Genomic DNA, 26,662 nt, shown 5'->3' with positions numbered 1-26,662 from the left:
TATATTGTATCATTCTTTTTATTTTCTTTTATAAAAATAACTGTTCCAACAACTAGTAACATAATCATTTTATTTTTATACTTTTTTTTTAAATGTCATTTTTGAAATCAACACAATGTTATTGTTAAGCAGCTGAGGATATGATAAGGGTATGAGTGTAGGCAGCAGTTAGCATATCTGAATGTGTGATTTACAGGGTTTCTGTGGAGATATAACAGTTGAAAGTGGAAGCATTGTTATCTCTGTGTGCTGAGGAATGTAAAATCTTTATTCAGATGATGAGCATCTGGACAACATTGAAGACAACTTAAGAAGTTTCTAACATGCATTGACTCCCAATATTTCTGTACAGAATAAAAATTATGCTGTATAGAAAATGAATTGATTTTAAAAACTTGTATTCCTGACTATGTAAATACTTATGTTGTACAAACATTTCATCTCCTACAATTGAAAACCTAATTTGTTACTCTACAAGTATTTTTTTATTGTCACCTAGTCATTCAAGCTGTTGGTAATGAAGGGACATCTTTAGAAAATGGGCCATTTTTATAACTGTTGTTCTTATAATACTTTTTAAAATAATAAAATGGTTTATCTTAAAGACATAAGTTTTTTTAACTTATACTCTGCTAATCTTTAACATAATGTACATTTGATAGCATTTTGTCAGGAATCTCCTAATTTTACCAACTAAATAACTAAAAACATAAATGTGCTAGCATTGCTGTGAAAAGACAGTTATGTAGTATTTGTCCATAATAGAAGTATGTTCTGATTTTTTCTTTAGTTACCTGTTAATTTCAGTGAAATAATCTATCTTTCATATAGCTTTAGTTGCCTGTTAGTTTCAATGAAATAATCCAACTATTCCTCAGCCAAAACTAGTTTCCTTTTTGACCAAACTGCTGTTCAAATGGTTGTGATTCTATTCTTTCTTTTTACTTTCTTGTCAACTAGTATATTCACAGTTATTGTAGTTTAATTATATTTAAGAGTAATTTCAGTAATAGAAATCTTTTATATACTTCTACCTATGTATTACATTAAATAAAGTTTTCATGTACATAAGAACATACTTGTATATATTCTTACAAAGTATTTTTGTCCTGATTTTGTCTTAATTTTATCACAGAATACATTTGTTTGATTTTTATTTCAACTCTGGAATTTTATTGAGGATTTGGTCTTAGAGATTTTTTAAAAATGTGACCTTTAAATTTATGATAGAGTAAGAGAGGGTTAGAAATGTTTTCTTATTCATCTTTTGACATAAAAACCAATGCTTTATTCTAGATATGGTTTTGTAATCAGACATAGATCTAGCATTATTACTGAGTACCTATTAGAGGAGAGTTGTTAAAAATAGCTGCTTGTATATACCATTAAATGGTAGCTATGTTTATTTCATACAATCACTTCTTAAATGAGGTAATCACACTTATATTGCAGCTTTAATTAAAGTATATTGGACTAAGCATTATCATTGTTAATTAATTGTTACTTAACATCTTTTAATAAGTAAATGTTTGTTAACTTGTGTTAAAAATGCAGATCTTAATTACATCACAACTTCTATTAGGAACAAACATTGGCTTTTCAATGGCTTTAATAATATTGCATTATATTCCTTTTTTGTAAATGTTTTCTAGATCAAAAAGATTTCTTTACCAAATCTAAAAATAATTTCCTCCACATATGACCCTATTTCTTGTATTCTAACTACTCTAAGATGGAGTTGTTAATTAGAGCCTAATTGGTTGATTGACTGATTGGTTGGTTAATTGATTGGATTAAAATATATATATTTATCTTTTTATTACTACGATGTGTATGACTGACATTTAAATTAAGTGTTGTTCAGTTTGAGTATGTTTATGTTGAAATAAACTGATTTTTGTTCACCTCAATATTACAAATTACAATACACAGAAATTATTTTCATTGCTTAATTAAATTGAAACTCGAATTGACAACTTTACACTAAGGCTAATTTAGTAAGAATCTTTAGTGTGTCTGCAACTCATTCATAAAAACATTGAAAATTTTACCATACTTAAATTGTACCTTTCTTCTTTAAAATATTTTTGTTGAATGTACCTTACAAATGCTAAAAACTTTTTTTAGGATTCAGAAATACTCAATAAGGTGTGTTGCATGTAGAATTATTATTGTATTTTTTCAAGGTCTTTCTATTTTTGTATTCTTATTTCATGTAATTTCTGTTCCAAATTCTTTGTGGAATTTTGTGTGTGCCTAGTAATACAAGGGAGATAAACAAATTAAAAAAAAACATTTAGCTGCACAAGCTAGTTTTAATTTATATACTCTTTGATCTCAGTGTTTCCATTTTATTTAGACCCTGTTTTATTTTAAATTAATTCTTATACTATAAACAATTAGAGTTCTAAGTTTTGCATTCCAAATAATCTCATTAAAAGTTATTTAAGTGTTATTCAATATGTATGGTGTGAAGATCACTACATGAGTCATGTGTGATATTCTGGTGGAGATTTGTGTTTTGATTGTCTCACTAGTTGTATATGCTAACAACGTAGCCATCTTCTAACTGATTGTCATAGAATTGAAGAAATAGACCAAGCTAAACACATTTTCTGTTTCTTTAAAGTTTGTTTTTTAGAGTTGTACTATTTATTATAGCAATATACACTTCTTTGTCTTACAGTTTTTTATGTTAATTGTCATTTAGATGTATTTTAAAAATTGATTTTGTGTAATTACCACTTCTTGAGTTGTTTTTTTTTACTTATGTTTTTTAAAATATACTGTTTGTAATGTAAGTAAATTATCATGTGTCTATTTAATTGTTTAGTCTGTGAAGGTTTTGTTATAAATTATTTTGATGAGAATGACTTATTTTTTCAAGTACAGCATTTGATTAATATCTTCCATCACAGCTAGTGATAGCATGAGACTTTTCAATGTTTAAACAGCATTGACATGTTTAGAAACAAATAGCTATGACACCCTGTTTGTACACATTTAATTCTCTCATTTAAAATGTGTTACCATATTCATTTGCAATGTCATGATTTAAATACAAAATAATAACGATTAGCTTTAACAAAAAAAAGCTTGCTAAAAATACATTAAATAAAATGTTGGAGTAAATGCATTATCACTATTGATTAATCCATTCACTTATTTATGTTGTAATTTAATTTTAATTGATATTCTTTATGAAACCACAAAGATTTTAAAATTGATTTTAATGTAAATTTTAAATGAATGTGTAGTTTTTAGATCTGAATTTAACAAAATTGGAAACATTTACTTTTGAGATAATTATTTTACTTGTTCATACTTGCTGTTCTATAATATAACCCTGCTTCATAAGACAAGACTACCATTGCTTAGAATGTACTTCTTACTTATTAATTGGAAAAAATAAGATAAAATATGTAAGAATATTCATGAGTGTAGGCAGGTGCAAGGTGTCAGGATATGAAGATACCATCTGCTATGTGAAGACAGTCAACAGAACAACAAACCTGGTCTCACTAGCTAGGCCAGGTTTGTTTCTTGACCCTATGCTTGTAAACCACAATTTGTATTTGATTTGAACACATTGATTTAGTCATCTGATGGATAAAGAATGTATCATTCATTAAATAAATACTAAATTATCAACTAATAGTTCTTCATTTATTACAGATTGTAGCCTATATATATACATGCATATAAACACACACACACAGACACACACACATATATATATATATATATATATATATATATATATATATATATATATATATATATATATATATACAGTGGCGTAGCGAGGTCGGGTGTCACCCGGTGCGGCACTTAATGGTGTCACCCCCCCCCCCCCCCCAGAGGCATAGAGACCCTTCCCAGGGACAAACTTTCAAATTTTCGATTTGCACCCTCGAGTTTTCGATTTGCACCCCCCTCCTCAAACTTTCGATTTGCACCCCCCCCCCCTCGAGGTTTCAATTTGCACCCCCCCTCAACCTTTCGATTTGCACCCACCCCCTCGAGTTTTCGATTTGCACCCCCCCTCAACCTTTCGATTTGCACCCCCCCCCCCCTCGAGTTTTTCTCTATATATTTTGCTATTTTTTGCCTTGGTGTCACCCCCCTAAATGGTGTCACCCGGTGCGGTCCGCACCCCCCCCCCCCTCGCTACGCCCCTGTATATATATATATATATATATATATATATATATATATATATATATATATATATACTTTATTTAATTAATTTTCCCGTTTAGATATATAAATACTCCTACAAAGTTGACACTGCTTTTTCTCCTTTCACTCTCCCGTCTCCACCCCTCCCCCACAATAAGGAAAAAATTTGGAGCTTCCTTGAATTATAAACCTACTCTTCTTGTTAATTATTTGTGTATGGTATTTTCTGCTGATTCACATACATTTTCATTTGGGATTTTTAATACTTGTAGTACTGTTTTGTTTTTGTTTTTTTTTTGGTAATATTTCAAGTTGATAAAAAGAAGTGTAATTCGGATAGCTAATGTATACAAATTACAAATTGCATAGAACTTGCTTGCCCAGGGGAATACACTGAACTCTCGCGAGAAGCTAGTGAACTCTCGAGGCTGTGACTGACGTTGATGGTTGGATGATAATTTAATCAATGATCTCGCTGCGACCCAATCAGAATAGGTCATCTGCTCTGTGTCCACGGGCTTGGCCGGGGTATGAATTAACATCAAACACAAATAATCTAAAAATAGCAACACCGGGAGGATGAGGTGAGAACAGAACTGGACCACGCTGCTGACGCCTGTTGGCTTAACCCAACCAGCGAGATGGGTCTGGTGTCATTTTCCGGGAGGGGGGGGGGTCAATTCAGTGTGGGCAGATATTGTGTAAGGGAGAGATGAATTAAAGTTTTTTTTTTAACACGTTTTTCTTAACTCAGCTTCGCGTTTGTGGATGTGTGGATTTGTTTGTTGTTAAAATTGACATCGAAAATTAGCCCACTTCTGATTGCTCTAGAGACCTGAAATTTGGCATGCATGCTACTTTCGCCTAACAATTTCAGATGCAATCATAAAAACTAGCAATTAAAGACCGTAATTAGCTTAATTTAATTACGCCCAAAGGACCATAAAATTGAGGACATGATTTCTAAAGATACCGACAAGACTGGAGGCTTGTTGACACAGTTACTTCGGCCCCAATCGATGTGAGCGCGCTGGCCGTGATCGTATAGTGGTTAGTACTTCGCGTTGTGGCCGCGACAACCCAGGTTCGAATCCTGGTCGCTCAAGATTTTTTTAGTCCGTGTATTTATAAACACTTAGTCAATTCATACTTAATCAAGTCATTAGATAAAGTAGAAAATAAACTATATAAAAAACTTTTTTAAAAACCACGTTTTTCATGTGTAGCAACGGACTAAAAAGGAGAAAATAAAATACTTAAAAAAAACTTTTTAAAAAAACACGTTTTTCTTGTGGACTAAAAAGTAGAAAATAACTATTTACATACATTTGATGACAAAAAACGTGGGTCGGGCAGATGGGTCGGGAAATTTGATGGTGAACGTACCCACGTTTTTTGTCATCAAATGTATGTAAATAGTTATTTTCTACTTTTTAGTCCACAAGAAAAACGTGGTTTTTTAAAAAGTTTTTTTTAAGTATTTTTTTAATTGTAACTGCAATCGGAATATTGAACAAGTTTCAAATTTGGCCTTGTTGGTAGATTTTCAAACCTGGAGGCCACTCTATCTGTGTTTAAAAAAAAAAAATTAACCATCATTTATATGTGACAACGCTGGCTTAAATTGTGGAAGCAAATTATTATTAGTCAAAAGAATATCACCAAAGTGTTTTAAGCATATTTTCCCCCTATCCTAATGTGTCATTTGGGATCGTCCATAAATGAAGTCACACTCGTAGCGGGGGGGGGGGGGGGGGGGAAGAGGGGGGGGGTCCGTAATTTTGTGACGGTGTGTGATGAGGGGGTGGGGTTCAGATGGTGCAACGTCACACTTTTGCATTATAAAAAAGCAATGTTAGAAAACGAGTTTTAGCCGTTATTTCGAGTTTTAGAAAACTGTTTTAATAAATTGTAATAGGAATTGATTAAAATACTCTATTTTGACAGCGATCAGACAAGATTTTAGAAAAATATCGAAGTTTAAAAAAAAATTCAACTGCAATTTTGAGGGGGAATGTAGGCTGAGGTGTGACGTCATTTTAAGGGGGGGGGGGTGTCTGGCTTTTTGTGAAGAAGTGTGACGGGGGGATGGGGAGGTAAAAATCGTCAATAAAAGCGTGACGTCATATATGGATGACCCTTTTGTACAAATCGATGCAGCGTGACAAAAAAAGAAAGAACTAACAAAAAACGCCAACTATTTAGAACACACTCACGGATCTTTACATAACACAATCTATCTTTTATTCATCATTCCGGGGGGGGGGGGGGGGGGGGGGGGGAAAGGGGGGGGGGGGGTTAATGCATCGAAACACAACCATGGGACGAAAAATTAAATTTAAGTAGAAAAAAAATACTGCAATCATTGATATGCGACATTATTTGAAATAGAGGTCGGTGTGGTCGATTCGGTAAAAGCTCAAGGTTGCTAAACCGAAAAGTCTCGAGTTCGAACCCTCGGGCAGATGAGGCTCGTTAGCTGGGGACAGCCGCTCTTCTATGAGAGACTACTCCAAAAATCAAACAACTGCTGCCTTGTAGTTTGTTCTTGGTTGGACAAAGGCTATGGAAGCAAATCCAAAAAGAATAGCAGGCTGAAATCGGAGTCAATGGCCTCAATGGCGCATAACCAGCTGACAGTATCCTCAATTATGTTGGAGGGGGATCCCTTCCAACACTAAAATTAAGAACGAAGAAGAAGAAGAAGAAGAAGAGATATTGAAATAGACCTTAAAAACAGTAAATTTAAAAAAAATTAAATAAGTTTGGCGCAAGAGCCAAATTGGTTAAAAATACTGTAGACTCAAATTTAAATCATAACATTGATATTCTTTTCAAATCTATTTTTTGCATTATTTATATCTGTTTACATTCGGTCAAGCCGGAATGTAGTCTATCCAGAATCATATTCCGTTCAATGCATTTTGACGACCCTTTTAAGAAAGAGTTGAAATAAACTGATATTTGCCAAGAGAGTGGCGTAGACAAGGTGTGCTAAGGGCTAGATTGCCCCCAAAATCCCACGACAAAATACATGTCTACGCCATTGCGCCGAGAAGGTATTGTTTATATGCCCAGATTGATTTTACTGATCCTAGATCTGTTGGCCAGATTTTTATCTGTGGCCAAAATTGAAAACTAATGTTTCGGTTCGTTGCGTTTTCCGCTCCCCTCACCTGAATCTGTCATTGCTGAATGCTACGACAGCCAGACTATTGTTTTATTGGTGACATTCGTGGAAAGGCTGGGGTGTATTGATGTGGCTTGGGACATTACACACATGTAACTACAGGGGAAACCAGTGACTGGGCGAGTGTGTGTGTGGGCGGTTTGAATCGTGTAGACCAATGGTCACAGTTTTATTATAATTGACGTGTAGGCCCTGCATATTTTAAAACTTAATTTAAAAACAGTTTTAATTTTAAAACATGGACATCTGTAAGTTGTCCATTTCAAACAAGATGCAATGTTATTATAAAGTCGTGTCGATTTGTGCCTTTGCTGTAATTATTGCACTATGTGGCTTGGGTAAGTAGTTTAAATGCCTATAAGTCGTTTTTAAAAGTACAAGTTCCGATAAACTTTACAGTTGAACAAAAACATTTTCATATAACAATTTTGTTTTTTAAAACCCCATAACATAAACACAAGTGAACATTTAAGATGCTATATCATCTTGTTTAGGCTTTAGAAACTGCCTTTGTATTTAAAAATACTATTTACAGTAAAAAAATAACTAAACGCATCTAATTTTTTCTATTTTTTTTAATAAAACGTTTACAAATTTAATGATGGTGACGCCTCTGTGTGCAGCGTCGTCTGCCGCGCCAACCCCCATGCTATGTACGGACATGGTCACCGAGTGTGGGACTAGGGCTCAGAAGAAGGTGGTCAACCTGACCTTAGCACAACAAGACCTCTACGCGTGCATGTGAGTTAGTTTAATTATTAGACACACTTTTTAAAGAGCCCATTGCAGTTTCAATACCAATTTGTTCCTTCATTTGAATATTGTGTTAGCCTTCTCAGTCTTCTAAATCCGCATCCAACCAAATTGTTGTTATTGATCTGACGAAGACCATCAAGCGAAACATCCTTTTGTTTTGACAGTTTGTTTCTGTTTAAATCAAAAGTGTATGCAATGAAAAACCAAACATAATAATATAATGTATAGCCAGTGTGTAAACAGCGGGTAATAGAACAGCAGATTGTTTTGGTATGTGCGAAAGTCCAAATTTAGAAATCTAACTTTGACGGTCAATTGCTGCGAGAAACCACTGAAATAAAACTGCTAGGTTCGTGTATTGTTATCAATTTACACAATGCTTTTTAAAAAAATAAAGCTTCCACTGACACAAAGCTAGTCTATTTCTAAATATCGTAATTAAGCTTTGTATTGAGCGATATACACGAAATACTTACCAACAGCCTAATGTAAGGCACCCCTCCCCCACCCCCTCACATTTCACCCCCTCTTTCCAGCGTGTACGAGACAACGGTCAGCTGTACTGAGGAGTACCTGTGCACGTGCGTGGCCGAACTCAGCCAGCTCCAGGTCCGAGCCTTTAGTGAGCTGTTTGACCAGTACACGTCTGCCTGCAGTAAAGGTGAGTCGTCTGCTGTCTGCGGGTCAAAATGGCTCGAGATAAAACAGCCCCGAAAAAATACGACTTGGTCAAATGGGGTGTGACTAAAATATCTCGTAAATATGTATCGCTGAAATAGTGACTGTTCCGACGATAAAGTCTTTGACAATACAGCACAGAATGACAGAGCTCTTAACAATCTGATTCCTGATAAAATTAAAAACCCATGGCAATATGGCTCCCGTCAATAAGGCTCCCAATAAAAGAGGTCTTTTAACGGGATCAGTTCACCAATTAGAGACCAACATATCATGGATGTCTAGTTGTGGCCATTTTGTCACCCTTCTGGATACATAAACGAGGAAATAAAATTGTCAGTAAACCTAGAATATAAATACGTTGAGTAAAAATTATACACTTGTACAAAGTTTTAAACCTATTCAATTCAGTCTGTGGCTATACCCGATAGCAACGAGATTATTTCTCAGGTATACTGTTGTATGGATCAGCAGCAGAGAAGGGCGAAGTTAAAAATAGAAAATCACCTTCTCTACCTCCTTTCTATGCATACAATTTTATTATAATATTTAAAAACAGACAAGGGAGTGTAAAACTGTTTTTACTGCCCTTACATACTTTTTTTTTTACAGAACAGCACTTTGAGTTACTGTTAAGTAAATAATTTTATTTTTGATAGCTAGATTTTATAGCCTACAATTATTTTATTTTTTTAAACTAGTTCCAGGAAGTCACATCAGGACTAACAAAGATTTAAAATGTTTAAGTAAGTACATGTTTACAAACTAGAACCATTTATTTTTTAAATAAACGTATGTGTAGATTGGTATTTCATATGAAGTTACTGTCCTACCTGTGGAAATGTGAGGTCCACAGTGAGGTAGTACACATTTTTGTATGTGGGTTAGCATACATTTTTTAATGTGGTTTAGCATACATATTGTGTCTGGGGTAAGATACTTTTTGTATGTGAGGTCGCATACGTTTTGTATCTCTTATTAAGAGGAATGGGTGGGTGGAACTTCGCAACATCAAACAGTCTGAGATTTTTTTTCTGGGCTTTGTGTGTTTGTGTGTGTATGTGCGTGTGTGTGTGTGTAGGTGTGTGTGTGCTTGTGTGTCCATGTGCGCGTGTGACATTGCCTAGCGTTTTTATTTTACGACCCCAGAGAACCACAAACTATTTTTGTTTCTGTTTCTTGATACGCTTTTCCCCCTCCCCAAGCAGAAGATCACAACGTGACGAGCCACGAGAACCTGGTTAATGACGGGATACTGGAGGAGGCGGAAGACGTGTGTGAGTAGACAGCCGCTAATTATACGCTAATTATACGCGCAGACGGCAAGCGTTTCTTTATTCTACCAAGTAAGGTACAACAGGCAAAGATCTAGCCTGTATCAGGGTTAGGGATGGGCGAGGTAAAACCTGAGCCCCGGGCGTCAAACTAAGGGGCGTGGAAGAACACAATAGACATTCAAGTAATTTATTAAAGCAGTAATTTTTTGTGTGAAAAAAATGTCAACTTTGAAAATTGGTGACAATGATATGGGGCGAGAGAATTTTTTTTTTGGTGTCGCCTTGTGTGGTGTCTAACATATTGTCACTAACTTCTTTTTGAAGATTCAATAACAAGGCTAGGTAATCAGAGTTTCTTCCAGGCATCTCTTCGGGGGGGGGGGCGAAGCCCCCCCGAAAATTTTTTACCGCCCCCCCCCGAACGAAATGAAATTTATATAATTTATATAGAAAATATATACTTTTAACAGTGTCCGCCCCCCCCCCGAAGAAAGTTTACCGCCCCCCCCCCGAAGATTTCCAGTGCCCCCCCCCCGGAGAAAAAAGTCTGGAAGAAACACTGTAGGTAATTTCTCGAATCTGATCAGATGAATACTAAACTTTGTAAATAGCTACAATAGGCAGAGACGAAGGGGTTGAAACAGGTGACGTGACACCATTGTGTGTGGGGTGAGGTGGGAGGGGTGACACTATGACGAAAATTACATACAGTGAGATAATAATGCTTAGCCCGGTAGCATCATTGAAAGATGGGAGTTAAATACGTCGATAGGCGCAGCTAAAATCGTCCAACAAAAAAAAATGAGATGGGTGACACCAAAACAAAAAACTGCTGTTCTGATAGAAAAAAAATGTAAACGTGTAATTAAGCTTATGTGAAACCAAGAATTTTACAGCCCTCTACTCCACCTACCCTACAGTGACAGTTGAGAGCACGGTAGAAAAACTAAATGCCCGGTGCCCCGGATATGCCTCTTGCCACTACAACTACACAAGTCAAGTTAAAAAAATATCCTCTAGAAATTTGACAACACAGGAGACATTCCAGTTGTTATGCAGGTCAGTTGTCAGTCTTGTGTTAACATGTTTTATGCAGGTCAGTTGTCAGTCGTGTGTTAACATGTTTTATGCAGGTCAGTTGTCAGTCTTGTGTTAACATGTTTTATGCAAGTCAGTTGTCAGTCGTGTGTTAACATGTTTTATGCAGGTCAGTTGTCAGTCTTGTGTTAACATGTTTTATGCAGGTCAGTTGTCGGTCGTGTGTTAACATGTTTTATGCAGGTCAGTTGTCAGTCGAGTGTGTACATGTTTTATGCAGGTCAATTATTAGTCGTATCTGTTGACGGTTCATATATGCAGGCCAATTGTTGGTTGTATCTGTTGACTGTTCATATATGCGGGTCTACTCCATTCGGTAAACAAACCCTTCCCCCCCCCCTAGTTTAGACAATTTTAGCCCCCCCCTCCCGAAAACGAAAATTTCAAGCGCCCCCCCCCCCCCCTCCTTCCCACCCCAATATGAAATTGCGAAATGATGACTGATTTGAAAAGATGCTGAAACTGCTTTATAAATTTTTTTAACCAGGGCGTCGAAGGAAAGCCTGGCCTGTACCGAGAAGGTGTTGTGTGCGTGTGGGCAGGGAAATAACCCAGCCCTGAAGATGGTCCTGCGGCAGATACGTCACAACCACGAGTCGTCCTGTAACGAGGGTGAGGCAAACATCCGAACCCTAACACCATTCATAACCCTAACCCAGTCTTATCATCAAACGTGCCTTCGCTTACCCTAATATCATCCGAACTTTAACCGGACTGTGCTAATTTTTAGAATATCAGTAGACAGCAACTGGCAATGTTCTACACACACATACACACGCACACACACACATACACACGCACACACACACACACACATACACACGCACACACACACACACACTATAGTTTAGCATCAAAATCATATTTATTTATTACTGGTATCACATTATTGTTGCGTGTATTACAGATCTGAATATCGGCTATTTGCGGTGCAACGGTGGTAAGTCATGGATATGTTTAGGTTTTAGTCCAATATGTCTGTTTCATGTAGATCTAGATGTATAATATTATAGACCTTTACATATTTTTAAATACAAGTAATAAATAGTGAGTAATATAAAAACTGAAATGTTTTGCTAATCTGTATACATTTAATAGCAGATCTCTAGTATAAAATTAGTTTCCGATTGAAAAGAAAAATCTTTCAAATTAGTGCCGTTTGTTATTAAAAAAAACCATTTTATAATAAATTTTTACGTTAACTTATAAGTTACCCCCCCCCCCATTATTTACAGATACAAAGCAAACAACCACACCCACCCCTCTCCCCACGGGTCCGCCCAGTGACCTTGAGCGGCTGTGTACCTACCCGGTGACGGCCTGCGAGGAGAGGCAGGCGATCAGACAGGCCATGTTCAAACCCAACCAGCTCAACCAAACGGCCTACGTCGTCTGCGAGTAAGTCGTTCACTAACCTCGCCTGACCTTTGTACCACACCACTGACCTGACCTGACCTGGTCGGGCCGCCTGACATGACCTGATTCAGCCGACCCGGTCTATAACCTCCCCCGGCCTGCAACCAACCACAGTTTGACCTCTCGACTCGCTAGCGTTCAGTTCAGCGTGCCCCTGGCATACCCTCCTCTCGCGCACGTCTATCCCCCCTCCCCCACCCCCATAATATATATATATATATATATATATATATATATATATATATATATATATATATATATATATATATATATATATATATATATATATATATATATATATATATATATGCATTTTGATCAGACTGACACTGGAAAGCATGATCTGCATTGAGGATTATCTTTGTGAATGCCCTGGTATGAATTCAGCCGAATTAGTGCTGCAGTATGATGACGCCATGATTTCGTATAGGGGCAACTGTTCCAACGGTCAGTGCTAAAGAAATACTAAAACGTCGTATTTAATCTTACTAGAAATTAATACTTAGTCCTTCTTGCACTTCCGTCCATGATTAACAGTTCAGTGGCGTAGCTACCGTAAAGCTAGCGTAAGCAAGGTATAGGGGCCCAAGGCAAATCGAAAGTTTGTCCCCGGTCGCCGGGAAGGGTCGCTACGCCTCTAAGGGGCCCACTAACACTTTTTGCATAGGGCCCAAAAATCCTAGCTACGCCACTGTAACAGTTCATTTAAAAGCAAATGATAACTAAAAGGTTAAGTAGGTAAAGTATGTAAAATATTTTTCATATCAGCATATTTCATATTGTTATTAAAAAAAATAATAATTTGTGTTTGTTTTTATTTGCACACACACAAACACAAAGTCTACCATTGAAGGGTATTATGATTTTTAAGTCAGTTTCTTTCCGACATCTCTTTAAGGGAAGCACAGCCCCCCCCCCCCCCCCCCCCCGGGCGAATAGAAAAATATATAATTAATATAGAAAATAATTATTTTGACCCCTCCCCCAGAAATTTTAAGTGCGCCCCGCCTCCAAAATTTCCAAATGCCCCCTCCAATCCGCCTAGAAATGCCTGAAAGAAATCTGATTTAAAATAGATTTTTTTTTCGTTAAGAAAACAATGCTTTTTATTTGTTGCACTAAATGGCGGGAAAACTTTCACATTGAACTAAACTTTTTATAGTCTGTTTCAGTTGTTGGACATGTTACGAAATCTGGAAACATTCGATGCAAATGTAAGACGTGTACTGTTCATTGTTTAAGTTAAAGTCATTTCGACGTTACATCGCATATGATTTTAAAATTGTGTATCATAATATTATTACTTAGCCTAGATTTGGTAATCACATTATATTTATTATAGATCTAGCCTCTAGCTTCGGATACTTTCCGGAAGTATTTGTTTCGTAAACAGTAGATACCTTAAAACATAGTTTATTCAACCGTTAAATTATAAACAAAGCCGAGTGTACAAATATGTTTTAAGTTTAATCGACGTAAAGAAAAAGAAACAAAACATACAGAAAATTAGCAAGAATTAGTGTATCTTAATTTAAAAATAAAGTCAAGTGTAGTATAAATTGATGTTTTTTTTAAGAAACAGGAGTAAAAACTTTCAGAAGTGTTGCGACAATAAGTAAAAATTATCTAGATCTAGTAAAAAATGATTACTAAAATAATAAAAATGACTTGAATATTGATTAGCGAAAACTGATCAGCAGAAATGATTAGCTAAACACTAAAAATGATAAGCAAAACAGTATTTAACATGCGACTAAAATCAATCTGTCCACATTTTTCAACACTCTGTATTTAAAAAAAAAGGATAGCGTTAAATAAAACATGGTTTACAGTAATTCCAGTGATCAGGAACAGTGTGATATACTATATAGCCATTGTTTTGCTATTTATTTTTTGTTTTGTTTTACTTTTTTTTAATACCGCTAAACCGTTCCGGAAAAATAGAGTCTATTTAGAATTTAGATCTAGTATTTTTGTTATATTGGAGCCTAAAATTTCAGCATTCGAAGTTCCTCAAAAAAAAAAAAAAAGATTAAAAGACTGGGTACATTAGGCTACAACAATACTAATCCGATCTAGATCTCAGGCACGATCTAGATCTGTGTAGAACGTGGACTAATCCGTAGGACGTCCTTGACTCCACCCCCGATAGGTACCTGACTCACGTTAGGGAAAGTAAAGGTGGCAATGTATAGCTGGCCACACTATCCCTTTATGTGCGAGGTCAAATCAAAAGATGAACTCTATTTCATCTGCCCCATTGACCGTCAGGTTCGAAAGGATAACTTTCTGCCGAGGTTTCAGTAAGCTGGATACAAGAGATCTAAGCGTTGCAGGAAAATAAAATGACACATTAGTTCCTTAAATTGTTGTAACATTTCTAATATAAGTGCTAAATTAAAATTATATATATATATGTATATATATATATATATATATATATATATATATATATATATATATATATATATATATATATATATATAATACATTATCTACCTATTTATCTATTATGTTACATAGAAATGTTAATAGAATATTCATTACGTAATATGTCACACCAGCTTTCACAAATGAAGCACATTTGGAGCCAAAAGAAGATGTCATTTTTGGAGAAATTGAAAGCTCGTGTAAGCATTGATAGCATTCTCACAACCTGGTTTACACTAGTGAAGTGAAACAAAAGTGAAATCTAAAGCAGTTTTTCTTATTTTAAAAGATTTTTTTTAAATCTACATACACATTTATATAAGCATAAGCAAGTTTCCTTTAAAAATAGTTTTTTTTTTAAATATCTACATTACATATGTAGGCCTATTACTTTGTTATTTTTAATATATATTTTGTAACCTAAATCTGAAAGCAATGAAAAAATTCCTACAATCTTGAATAGATTTTTTATATTGCTCTATCACGTTGTACTCACTACCCCCAAATTGTGCATCGATCCACCCCACTCCCCACCCCCAATCCAGTGGATCTGAAGACCAAGATAAAGAACATCGACCTCAAGTGCCCTGGCTACGACCAGTGCTACAACCTGACCCAGGCGTACAATGCGCGTGCCATGGCCACAACGGACGAGGAAGAGCAGGTCGCTCTCGTCTGCCAGTGAGTTTGTCAGTGTGTTTTGCACAGGGTTAAATAAAACATAATTCGTGATCGATAACGTTGATTGGTTGTTGTTAATTAACGTGAGCTCCATTTTTTATTGATTAAAATTGCATTAAAGTATGATACTCCATCTCATTTGTATTACATTGGGTGATAGTGTGATTTTCAAAGGTATCTGGAACTCTAATGGGAAGGGGGTAGTCGGTGGAGGTGGGTGTACTCCGCCCTCTCCCCCCCCCCTAGAAAGATGCCTGAAAACTCTGGAAAATAGGGGGGGGGGGTTAAGAGAAACTGGTTTATCTATATATATATTTTTTCATACCTCTCCACTCTGTTAGAATAATGATGTAATTGAACCTTTCCCCAGGGGGTCGCGCCTATTTCTTGAATGCTTGAACGACAAGTTCTGCCAGTGTGGCTTGAACTCTGACCTCACGGCACGACAAACAATCCGGAAACTTCGGCATTATCACGAGGAGTTCTGTGACCAGGGTGGGTGACCGTCGTCTGATCAATGGTGTCATTATGCTATGTAAACATCCCCCCTCCCCCATGGTGTCATCAAGCTATGTAAACATCCCCCCCATGTTGTCATTAAGATTTGTAACCCCCCCCCCCATGGTGTCATTAAGCTATGTAAACATCCCCCCCCCATGGTGTCATTAAGCTATGTAAACATCCCCCCCATGGTGTCATTAAGCTATGTAAACATTCCCCCCCCCCATGGTGTCATCAAGCTATGTAAACATTCCCCCCTCCCCCATGGTGTCATTATGCTATGTAAACATTCCCCCCCATGGTGTCATTAAGCTATGTAAACATCCCCCCCATGGTGTCATTAAGCTATGTAAACATTCCCCCTCCCCCATGGTGTCATCAAGCTATGTAAACATTCCCCCCTCCCCCCATGGTGTCATCAAGCTATGTAAACATTCCCCCTCCCCCCATGGTGTCATCAAGCTATGTAAACATTCCCCCCTCCCCCCATGGTGTCATCAAGCTATGTAAACATTCCCCCCTCCCCCCATGGTGTCATCAAGCTATGTAAACATTCCCCCCCATGGTGTCATCTATGTAAACATTCCCCCCTCCCCCATGGTGTCATTATGCTATGTAAACATTCCCCCCCATGGTGTCATTAAGCTATGTAGACATTCCCCCCCCCCCATGGTGTCATTAAGCTATGTAAACATTCCCCCCCCATGGTGTCATTAAGCTATGTAAACATCCCCCCCCCATGGTGTCATTAAGCTATGTAAACATCCCCCCATGGTGTCATCAAGCTATGTAAACATTCCCCCCTCTCCCCCATGGTGTCCTTAAGCTATGTAAACATCCCCTCCTCCCCCATGGTGTCATTAAGCTATGTAAACATCCCCCCTCCCCCATGGTGGCATTAAGCTATGTAAACATCCCCCTCCATGGTGTCATTAAGCTATGTAAACATCCCCCCCTCCCCCATGGTGTCATTAAGCTATGTAAACATCCCCCCCTCCCCCATGGTGTCATTAAGCTATGTAAACATCCCCCCTCCCCCATGGTGTCATTAAGCTATGTAAACATCCCCCCTCCCCCATGGTGTCATTAAGCTATGTAAACATCCCCCCCTCCCCCATGGTGTCATTAAGCTATGTAAACATCCCCCCCTCCCCCATGGTGTCATTAAGCTATGTAAACATCCCCCCTCCCCCATGCTGTCATTAAGCTATGTAAACATCCCCCCCTCCCCCATGGTGTCATTAAGCTATGTAAACATCCCCCCTCCCCCATGGTGTCATTAAGCTATGTAAACATCCCCCCTCCCCCATGGTGTCATTAAGCTATGTAAACATCCCCCCCTCCCCCATGGTGTCATTAAGCTATGTAAACATTCCCCCTCCCCGATGCTGTCATTAAGCTATGTAAACATCCCCCTCCATGGTGTCATTAAGCTATGTAAACATCCCCCCTCCCCCATGGTGTCATTAAGCTATGTAAACATTCCCCCTCCCCGATGCTGTCATTAAGCTATGTAAACATCCCCCTCCATGGTGTCATTAAGCTATGTAAACATCCCCCCTCCCCCATGGTGTCATTAAGCTATGTAAACATCCCCCCCTCCCCCATGGTGTCATTAAGCTATGTAAACATCCCCCCTCCCCCATGGTGTCATTAAGCTATGTAAACATCCCCCCTCCCCCATGGTGTCATTAAGCTATGTAAACATCCCCCCTCCCCCATGGTGTCATTAAGCTATGTAAACATCCCCCCCTCCCCCATGGTGTCATTAAGCTATGTAAACATCCCCCTCTCCCCCATGGTGTCATTAAGCTATGTAAACATCCCCCCTCCCCCATGGTGTCATTAAGCTATGTAAACATCCCCCCTCCCCCATGGTGTCATTAAGCTATGTAAACATCCCCCTCTCCCCCATGGTGTCATTAAGCTATGTAAACATCCCCCTCTCCCCCATGGTGTCATTAAGCTATGTAAACATCCCCCTCCATGGTGTCATTAAGCTATGTAAACATCCCCCCTCCCCCATGGTGTCATTAAGCTATGTAAACATCCCCCTCTCCCCCATGGTGTCATTAAGCTATGTAAACATCCCCCTCTCCCCCATGGTGTCATTAAGCTATGTAAACATCCCCCTCCATGGTGTCATTAAGCTATGTAAACATCCCCCCATGGTGTCATTAAGCTATGTAAACATCCCCCCCTCCCCCATGGTGTCATTAAGCTATGTAAACATTCCCCCTCCCCGATGCTGTCATTAAGCTATGTAAACATCCCCCTCCATGGTGTCATTAAGCTATGTAAACATCCCCCCTCCCCGATGCTGTAATTAAGCTATGTAAACATCCCCCCTCCCCCATGGTGTCATTAAGCTATGTAAACATCCCCCCCTCCCCCATGGTGTCATTAAGCTATGTAAACATCCCCCCTCCCCGATGCTGTAATTAAGCTATGTAAACATCCCCCCTCCCCCATGGTGTCATTAAGCTATGTAAACATCCCCCCTTCCCCCATGGTGTCATTAAGCTATGTAAACATCCCCCCTCCCCCATGGTGTCATTAAGCTATGTAAACATCCCCCCTCCCCCATGGTGTCATTAAGCTATGTAAACATCCCCCCCTCCCCCATGGTGTCATTAAGCTATGTAAACATCCCCCTCCATGGTGTCATTAAGCTATGTAAACATTCCCCCTCTCCGATGCTGTAATTAAGCTATGTAAACATTCCCCCCTCCCCCATGGTGTCATTATGCTATGTAAACATTCCCCCTCCCCGATGCTGTAATTAAGCTATGTAAACATCCTTCTCCCCCATGGTGTCATTAAGCTATGTAAACATCCCCCCTTCCCCCATGGTGTCATTAAGCTATGTAAACATCCCCCTCCATGGTGTCATTATGCTATGTAAACATTCCCCCTCCCCGATGCTGTAATTAAGCTATGTAAACATCCCCCCTCCCCCATGGTGTCATTAAGCTATGTAAACATCCCCCCTTCCCCCATGGTGTCATTAAGCTATGTAAACATCCCCCTCCATGGTGTCATTAAGCTATGTAAACATCCCCCCTTCCCCCATGTTGTCATTAAGATTTGTAACCCCCCCCCCCCCCCATGGTGTCATTAAGCTATGTAAACATCCCCCCCTCCATGGTGTCATTAAGCTATGTAAACATCCCCCCCATGGTGTCATTAAGCTATGTAAACATTCCCCCCTCCCCCATGGTGTCATTAAGCTATGTAAACATCCCCCTCTCCGATGCTGTAATTAAGCTATGTAAACATCCCCCCCTCCCCCATGGTGTCATTAAGCTATGTAAACATCCCCCCCTCCCCCATGGTGTCATTAAGCTATGTAAACATTCCCCCTCCCCGATGCTGTCATTAAGCTATGTAAACATCCCCCCTCCCCCATGGTGGCATTAAGCTATGTAAACATCCCCCCCCCCATGGTGTCATTAAGCTATGTAAACATTCCCCCTCCCCGATGCTGTAATTAAGCTATGTAAACATCCCCCCCTCCCCCATGGTGTCATTAAGCTATGTAAACATCCCCCTCCCCGATGCTGTCATTAAGCTATGTAAACATCCCCCCTCCCCGATGCTGTCATTAAGCTATGTAAACATCCCCCCTTCCCCATGGTGTCATTAAGCTATGTAAACATCCCCCCTTCCCCATGGTGTCATTAAGCTATGTAAACATCCCCCCTCCCCCATGGTGTCATTAAGCTATGTAAACATCCCCCCTCCCCCATGGTGTCATTAAGCTATGTAAACATCCCCCCTCCCCCATGGTGTCATTATGCTATGTAAACATCCCCCCTCCCCCATGGTGTCATTAAGCTATGTAAACATCCCCCCTCCCCCATGGTGTCATTAAGCTATGTAAACATCCCCCCATGGTGTCATTAAGCTATGTAAACATCCCCCCTCCCCCATGCTGTCATTAAGCTATGTAAACATCCCCCCTCCCCCATGGTGTCATTAAGCTATGTAAACATCCCCCCTCCCCCATGGTGTCATTAAGCTATGTAAACATTCCCCCCTCCCCCATGGTGTCATTAAGCTATGTAAACATTCCCCCCCTCCCCCATGGTGTCATTAAGCTATGTAAACATTCCCCCTCCCCGATGCTGTCATTAAGCTATGTAAACATCCCCCCTCCCCCATGGTGTCATTAAGCTATGTAAACATTCCCCCCTCCCCCCATGGTGTCATTAAGCTATGTAAACATTCCCCCTCCCCGATGCTGTCATTAAGCTATGTAAACATCCCCCCCTCCCCCATGGTGTCATTATGCTACGTAAACATTCCCCCCTCCCCCCATGGTGTCATTAAGCTATGTAAACATCCCCCCTCCCCCATGGTGTCATTAAGCTATGTAAACATCCCCCCTCCCCCATGGTGTCATTAAGCTATGTAAACATCCCCCCTCCCCCATGGTGTCATTAAGCTATGTAAACATTCCCCCTCCCCCCATTGTGTCATAGGTATTCCCAATAAGTTAATGTTGCTTGTTTCATATGTGTGACCTTGCGCCCCACCATGCCACCCCCCCCCCCTCCACGACCCTAAAGCCTCGAAATGCCATCACACACACAGGAAAAGTGGTGTTGGTGGGGGGGGATTCAGATTTTACAACTACACTACATGAGTGGGGGATATGTAATTGTGGCGTAGTTTATATATGTATGTTAACGCATTTATCATAAACAGAAATAATTTTCATCAGTTGTTAGGTGATATAAACTTGCAATGGAGGAGACGGAAGAGGAGAACTGTTATTTTGTGTTTTATTGTAAGCTGGGGTACATGAGGTTCAAATTACTTGACGTTATTTCTAGAAACCCCGCCACCTATGTTCAATAATTATACTCTAAATTTAAAAACCCTTGCTGCATTGTGACGAAATATCATGAATTTTATATAATTTGTAAAGTGTAAAGCATTGAAAGCGTTGTTATTTATTTTGTCTAATTAAGTATTACGTTATCTCTTTAGATTTAGTTTTCGGATTTTTAAACTGTGCAGATCAAAACTTGACCAAATCAGGTATTATTAACGTATTATTTAGTACGGTAGAAAACACTTCGTGTACTTACTTTAAACCATTCATGTATCTACAGATTGTGTAGTTAGTGACTTATATGTGACACTTGTAAAGATTATGTTGTGGATTAAGAAAATTTATAATTAACTAACTAAACTGTCCAAAGTGCAAACCTCTTTAGAGTAATTATTTTAAGTTTAATTACGTTTTCAAATTAATAGATTTTTCTTTTTTTGTAATATCTAGATTTACTGGTTGGCCAGGGACGTAACCTATGTATTAATTTTCTTGAGACGTGTGATCAAAGAGTTATATCCCATTACTCTAGTTTAAAAAACAAGGACGACAAATCTTACGTTTCCTGCGAGTAAGTTTTTAAAATAATTTCTTTTCTTCCCAGCATTTTAAAAAGGTATTTGAAATATTTACTTTAAAACAAATTAAAAAAGAAAAATTCTTACTAAATTAATTTTTTATTGAAATGTTTTTCTCTTTTAACAGAAATTTTAAAGTGCAGGTACAGTGCTATGAAGAAATGATATGCAATTGTCCATATATGAATACTCAGGAAATGCAGAATACTCTTCATGATTATAAAAGATCATATGAATCTTTCTGCAAAAATGGTAAGTTTATAATGATTAAAAAAAAAACATAACACAAAAGTTAATTTAATTCTGTTATAGTCATTCATTTTATGCTCCTATGGTTCACTGTTTAAAACTTGCACAATTTCTTTGTGTTTTGGAATGCTTAGATTTACTTCTAGCAGTAAGATTAGGTGCATTGTATTATTTATAATTTAAAGAAGGTCGTTAAATATAATGATGTTGAATGGTATAGAATGTGGACTAGTCCATACAATGTCCTTGACTTCACCCAGCTCTGTTGATCACCCGATTCACGTTGGGGAAAGTACAGGTGACTGGACATAGTGCTGACCACATTATCCCTTCATATGCCACAGAAATAGATGAACTCTACTTCTATTGCTCTATGGACTGTCATGTTCAAAAGGGAACCTGCTTTTTATTTATGTTCTGCTTGTTTCTAGATTTACAATGTGAAACTTCAATAAATTAATTTTTAAAGTTTTTTAACACGCAGTTTCAGAACATGTCATCAGGACCGGTGATATTTACTGTAAAGGTAAGTTTTTGTATTTAGACCAATGGCAACAAAAATAATGTTACCACATTTGAGTTTCTCTAGCAGTTGTAAGTTTTAAAACAGCAACTAATTTAATTTTACCACATTTGAGTTTCTCTAGCAGTTGTAAGTTTTAAAACAGCAACTAATTTAATTTTACCACATTTGAGTTTCTCTAGCAGTTGTAAGTTTTAAAACAGCAACTAATTTAATTTTACCACATTTGAGTTTCTCTAGCAGTTGTAAGTTTTAAAACAGCAACTAATTTAATTTTACCACATTTGAGTTTCTCTAGCAGTTGTAAGTTTTAAAACAGCAACTAATTTAATTTTACCATATCTGAGTTTCTCTAGCAGCTGTAAGTTTTAAAACAGCAACTAATTTAATTTTACCACATTTGAGTTTCTCTAGCAGTTGTAAGTTTTAAAACAGCAACTAATTTAATTTTACCACATCTGAGTTTCTCTAGCAGTTGTAAGTTTTAAAACAGCAACTAATTTAATTTTACCACATTTGAGTTTCTCTAGCAGTTGTAAGTTTTAAAACAGCAACTAATTTAATTTTACCACATTTGAGTTTCTCTAGCAGTTGTAAGTTTTAAAACAGCAACTAATTTAATTTTACCACATTTGAGTTTCTCTAGCAGTTGTAAGTTTTAAAACAGCAACTAATTTAATTTTACCACATCTGAGTTTCTCTAGCAGTTGTAAGTTTTAAAACAGCAACTAATTTAATTTTACCACATTTGAGTTTCTCTAGCAGTTGTAAGTTTTAAAACAGCAACTAATTTAATTTTACCACATTTGAGTTTCTCTAGCAGTTGTAAGTTTTAAAACAGCAACTAATTTAATTTTACCACATTTGAGTTTCTCTAGCAGTTGTAAGTTTTAAAACAGCAACTAATTTAATTTTACCACATCTGAGTTTCTCTAGCAGTTGTAAGTTTTAAAACAGCAACTAATTTAATTTTACCACATTTGAGTTTCTCTAGCAGTTGTAAGTTTTAAAACAGCAACTAATTTAATTTTACCACATCTGAGTTTCTCTAGCAGTTGTAAGTTTTAAAACAGCAACTAATTTAATTTTACCACATTTGAGTTTCTCTAGCAGTTGTAAGTTTTAAAACAGCAACTAATTTAATTTTACCACATTTGAGTTTCTCTAGCAGTTGTAAGTTTTAAAACAGCAACTAATTTAATTTTACCACATTTGAGTTTCTCTAGCAGTTGTAAGTTTTAAAACAGCAACTAATTTAATTTTACCACATCTGAGTTTCTCTAGCAGTTGTAAGTTTTAAAACAGCAACTAATTTAATTTTACCACATTTGAGTTTCTCTAGCAGTTGTAAGTTTTAAAACAACAACTAATTTAATTTCACCACATTTCAGTTTCTCTAGCAGTTGTAAGTTTTAAAACAGTCTAAGAATTTTTCATTTATTATTTTTTTAAGACCAAGAGAAGCTTGATGCCACTAACCCTGGCCAGGAACTTATTGCTGAAACTGAAGTGAAAGAAAGTATGGCATCATCCGATATTTTAAATTAATAAATCTGTAACTTTTTACTGGAAGAAGTAGTAGAGGGTTTCTATTTTTCAATTATACATATGATGATTTAAAATTACAACATGTTTTTGTGTTCTCTACAACTCAATGACAATGTTGTGGTGTATTATTCCAGTGAGTCTACAGCAATATGCAGGCTTGGTAAACACAAAATGCACAAAGTATGAAAAATGTTTAAACCTAACTAAACATTACTCAGCCATTGTGTATCAGACTTCAGCTCAACCAGAAAAACTAACAATTAGCTGCGAGTGAGTTTCATTTTTTTAAGTAATTGTTTTAATTGTGATTGACAACTTCAAAATGACCTCCATTACAGTCAACATAATTTTTCCAGGGGTTCTAAATATAGCATCATCTGTCTGGAGGACGCTCTGTGTGAGTGTGGCTTGGCCAACAACTCGGACTTTAAAAACATTTTGGAAAACTTGAGAATCCAACACAGCACCACATGTGGTCAAGGTAAGGATAAAGTGATAGGAAACGTATACACAGCCATGCTTTGTACAGTGTACTATATGCATTCACAAAACTGTATATAAAACCCAATAAGTTATTTAAAAACAAAAAAAGGTCTGTTCCAACTTTACTTTCCCTTAAAAATAAAATGTCTTGTTAACTTTCTAGCATTTTATATACTAAGCATGAAAAATCCTGCAGTTTTTTTTCTCTACACCAAAGTATAGCAAAGTTGATCGCTTGTGAATATAACTCTATTAGAAAACAATTCTTATATCTTTTATTAACCCTTTTGCTTTCAGAACTCACTATTGGATACCTTACATGTTTAGGTAAGATTTTAATTTTGTTTCAATTTACATTACTTTTTGTAAAATTCTGTTTTTTAGTGCATTATACAACAATAATCATACAACACAATTTTTTTTTTAATAATAGTTATTAATTCTATTATACTCTGATAAACTATTCTGATTCATATTTCCATTTTTACAGGTACAACAGCAGTAGGCATATCTTATTCATGGATGATTTTATTTAGTTTTTTAGTTATTTACAATCTGCTGGATTAAGCGCGGCAGAAAATTAAAAAGTTAAAACTTAATTTTATAAATTGTGGTTTTTTTTTACAAGATGATCTTCCATTATCTTTCAGCAGAGGAGTCAAATTTATTATTCAATTAAAAATTAGCCCTGAAGTAGAGTCAAAAATTAGTGCTGCCCCCTGGATAAGAGAGACAGATTTTTAAGTTGTTTATAAAATACAAGTGCATTTTTTGTGTGCTAGTCCAAACTTTTTTTGTCTATGTTGGTCATTGTGTTTGTGACAAAACAATTTATGTTAATTATTGTGTGTTAGTCACAGCAACAACAACAAAAATTCTACAAAACAAACCAAAATGTATAGATTTCAAAAAGTTGGGAAACTTGACAGCCCAATACATGGGATTTATTTTAGTCTATCTTTACTGCAACACTACTTATTTTTTTAAATTAAAATGTTTTTAAAAAGTATAATTGACTGTGTGTTATATTTTCCAACAAACTAAATGATAGATCTATTTGTTAGTCTTTACTTTTATGCCAGATGAATTTAAGAAGAATTACGCAGGGGAGACCAATCTCATTCTATAGAACAACCCACATCAACCGGTCAATTATCTACCTTTCCAATCTATGAACCCCTTTTTTAAACAAACTAAAAAAATTGTTTTTAAAAAAAAACTCGTGAAATTTTGCTTCAGTCGTTTATGTTTTCTTTTGATTAATGCTGTGACAATGAGAATAAAAATATAACTACTATAAATGCATCACTATGCAAGCTAAAGCAACTGCTGATTGTTATTGGAGATAAGGAAATACTCGAACAATTGAGAGGGATTATGTACATATGACATTACACGATTGGGGGGGGGGGTATAGTTTTGTTACATGAGATCGATTATATTGGAGTTTTATCACTGTGTTGTATTATTGTATAGGAGCGGTATTGAGGTGTAATATATTTTTTATTTCCCACAAATTTGATTATTTAGAAAGTTAAGGCCTAGCTTATTATTTATTATGATCATAATAGGTCATTGATATTGTTTATAGTGGGGTTTCAGCTAGGGTATTTCTCTTAAAATGACGTGATTCCTATAATTTAAAACAAACCGATTAAATATGTTTTGAAATATGGCGATGGCATTAAATAAAAGCTATACATCTCTAGAATCTTATGTTGAGTAGGGGCGGGTCATTACGTCCTGTTATTGTGTTGTGTAATATGTGCACCATCCCTGGTCTCAGGGTCCGAGTAAAACCAAAAGTGTGAAGCCAGTAGAAGGTCAGGTAAAAACAGTTTTAAGAAGTCATATGAGTAGGCCGTTAGAATATGTAGGCCTACAGTTAAAGGAATGTAGATAACAAGTATAGACATAAAGGTCACATGACCAAAACATTTTTTGTCTAAGTGGGATTGTAGCTTCATGTGGTCGATAAGAAAAAAAAAAGGGGGGGGGGGTGGTCTCGGGTTGCGAATATAACCTACCTGTACGTACTGGATAGAAAAACAAAAAATGGAAGGGGAAATAATCACGAAATAGGAAACTCGAGGAAACGGCAGAAGAGTGTAGGATTGTTATCTCCGAGGGTCCAGAGTTCGGACCACGATCAAATGAGGCTCGTTTTCTATAACAGCAACTCATCTAGCAGAGAATCCCTTTCTAGATCACAATAAAGAACAAATAAGAAAA

General features: G+C 37.0%; 1 protein-coding gene across 4 annotated transcripts; it reads left to right on the top strand.

The window, feature by feature from the left end:
* The first annotated feature begins 7,442 nt into the window (after nt 1-7,442).
* On the top strand, nt 7,443-25,399 carry LOC131945022 (uncharacterized). Of its 4 annotated transcripts, none has more exons than XM_059305977.1 (23): nt 7,443-7,710; nt 7,996-8,113; nt 8,665-8,789; nt 9,508-9,552; nt 10,015-10,083; nt 11,004-11,142; nt 11,669-11,793; nt 12,089-12,118; nt 12,417-12,579; nt 12,920-13,044; nt 13,770-13,811; nt 15,159-15,227; nt 15,573-15,708; nt 16,079-16,203; nt 21,205-21,255; nt 21,500-21,620; nt 21,755-21,879; nt 22,361-22,402; nt 23,853-23,918; nt 24,082-24,217; nt 24,304-24,428; nt 24,728-24,757; nt 24,921-25,399. In XM_059305977.1, exons 1-23 carry the CDS (start codon nt 7,611-7,613, stop codon nt 24,995-24,997), a joined length of 2,184 nt encoding a protein of 727 aa, XP_059161960.1. In that variant the 5' UTR covers nt 7,443-7,610; the 3' UTR covers nt 24,998-25,399. The 4 variants fall into 4 exon arrangements, with proteins under 4 accessions (XP_059161960.1, XP_059161959.1, XP_059161961.1 ...); XM_059305976.1 differs by having other exon boundaries at nt 12,089-12,121; nt 15,162-15,227; XM_059305978.1 differs by having other exon boundaries at nt 12,089-12,121; nt 25,084-25,399.
* Nucleotides 25,400-26,662: the final 1,263 nt, after the last annotated feature.

The sequence above is a fragment of the Physella acuta genome, unplaced genomic scaffold (assembly GCF_028476545.2).
Source record: "Physella acuta isolate Inbredline_101_S28 unplaced genomic scaffold, ASM2847654v3 ptg000519l, whole genome shotgun sequence".
Lineage (NCBI taxonomy): Eukaryota > Metazoa > Mollusca > Gastropoda > Physidae > Physella > Physella acuta.
This window is presented reverse-complemented; position numbering and strand designations above follow the sequence as displayed.

Excerpts from the sequence above, each read along its gene's own strand:
- LOC131945022 (XM_059305975.1), top strand. The coding sequence starts at position 7,611 with ATGGACATCTGTAAGTTGTCCATTTCAAACAAGATGCAATGTTATTAT. Across the intron at positions 15,709-16,078 it reads CAGGTCGCTCTCGTCTGCCA|GGGGTCGCGCCTATTTCTTG; the intron begins GTGAGTTTGTCA and ends ACCTTTCCCCAG. Across the intron at positions 22,403-23,852 it reads CGGTGATATTTACTGTAAAG|ACCAAGAGAAGCTTGATGCC; the intron begins GTAAGTTTTTGT and ends TATTTTTTTAAG.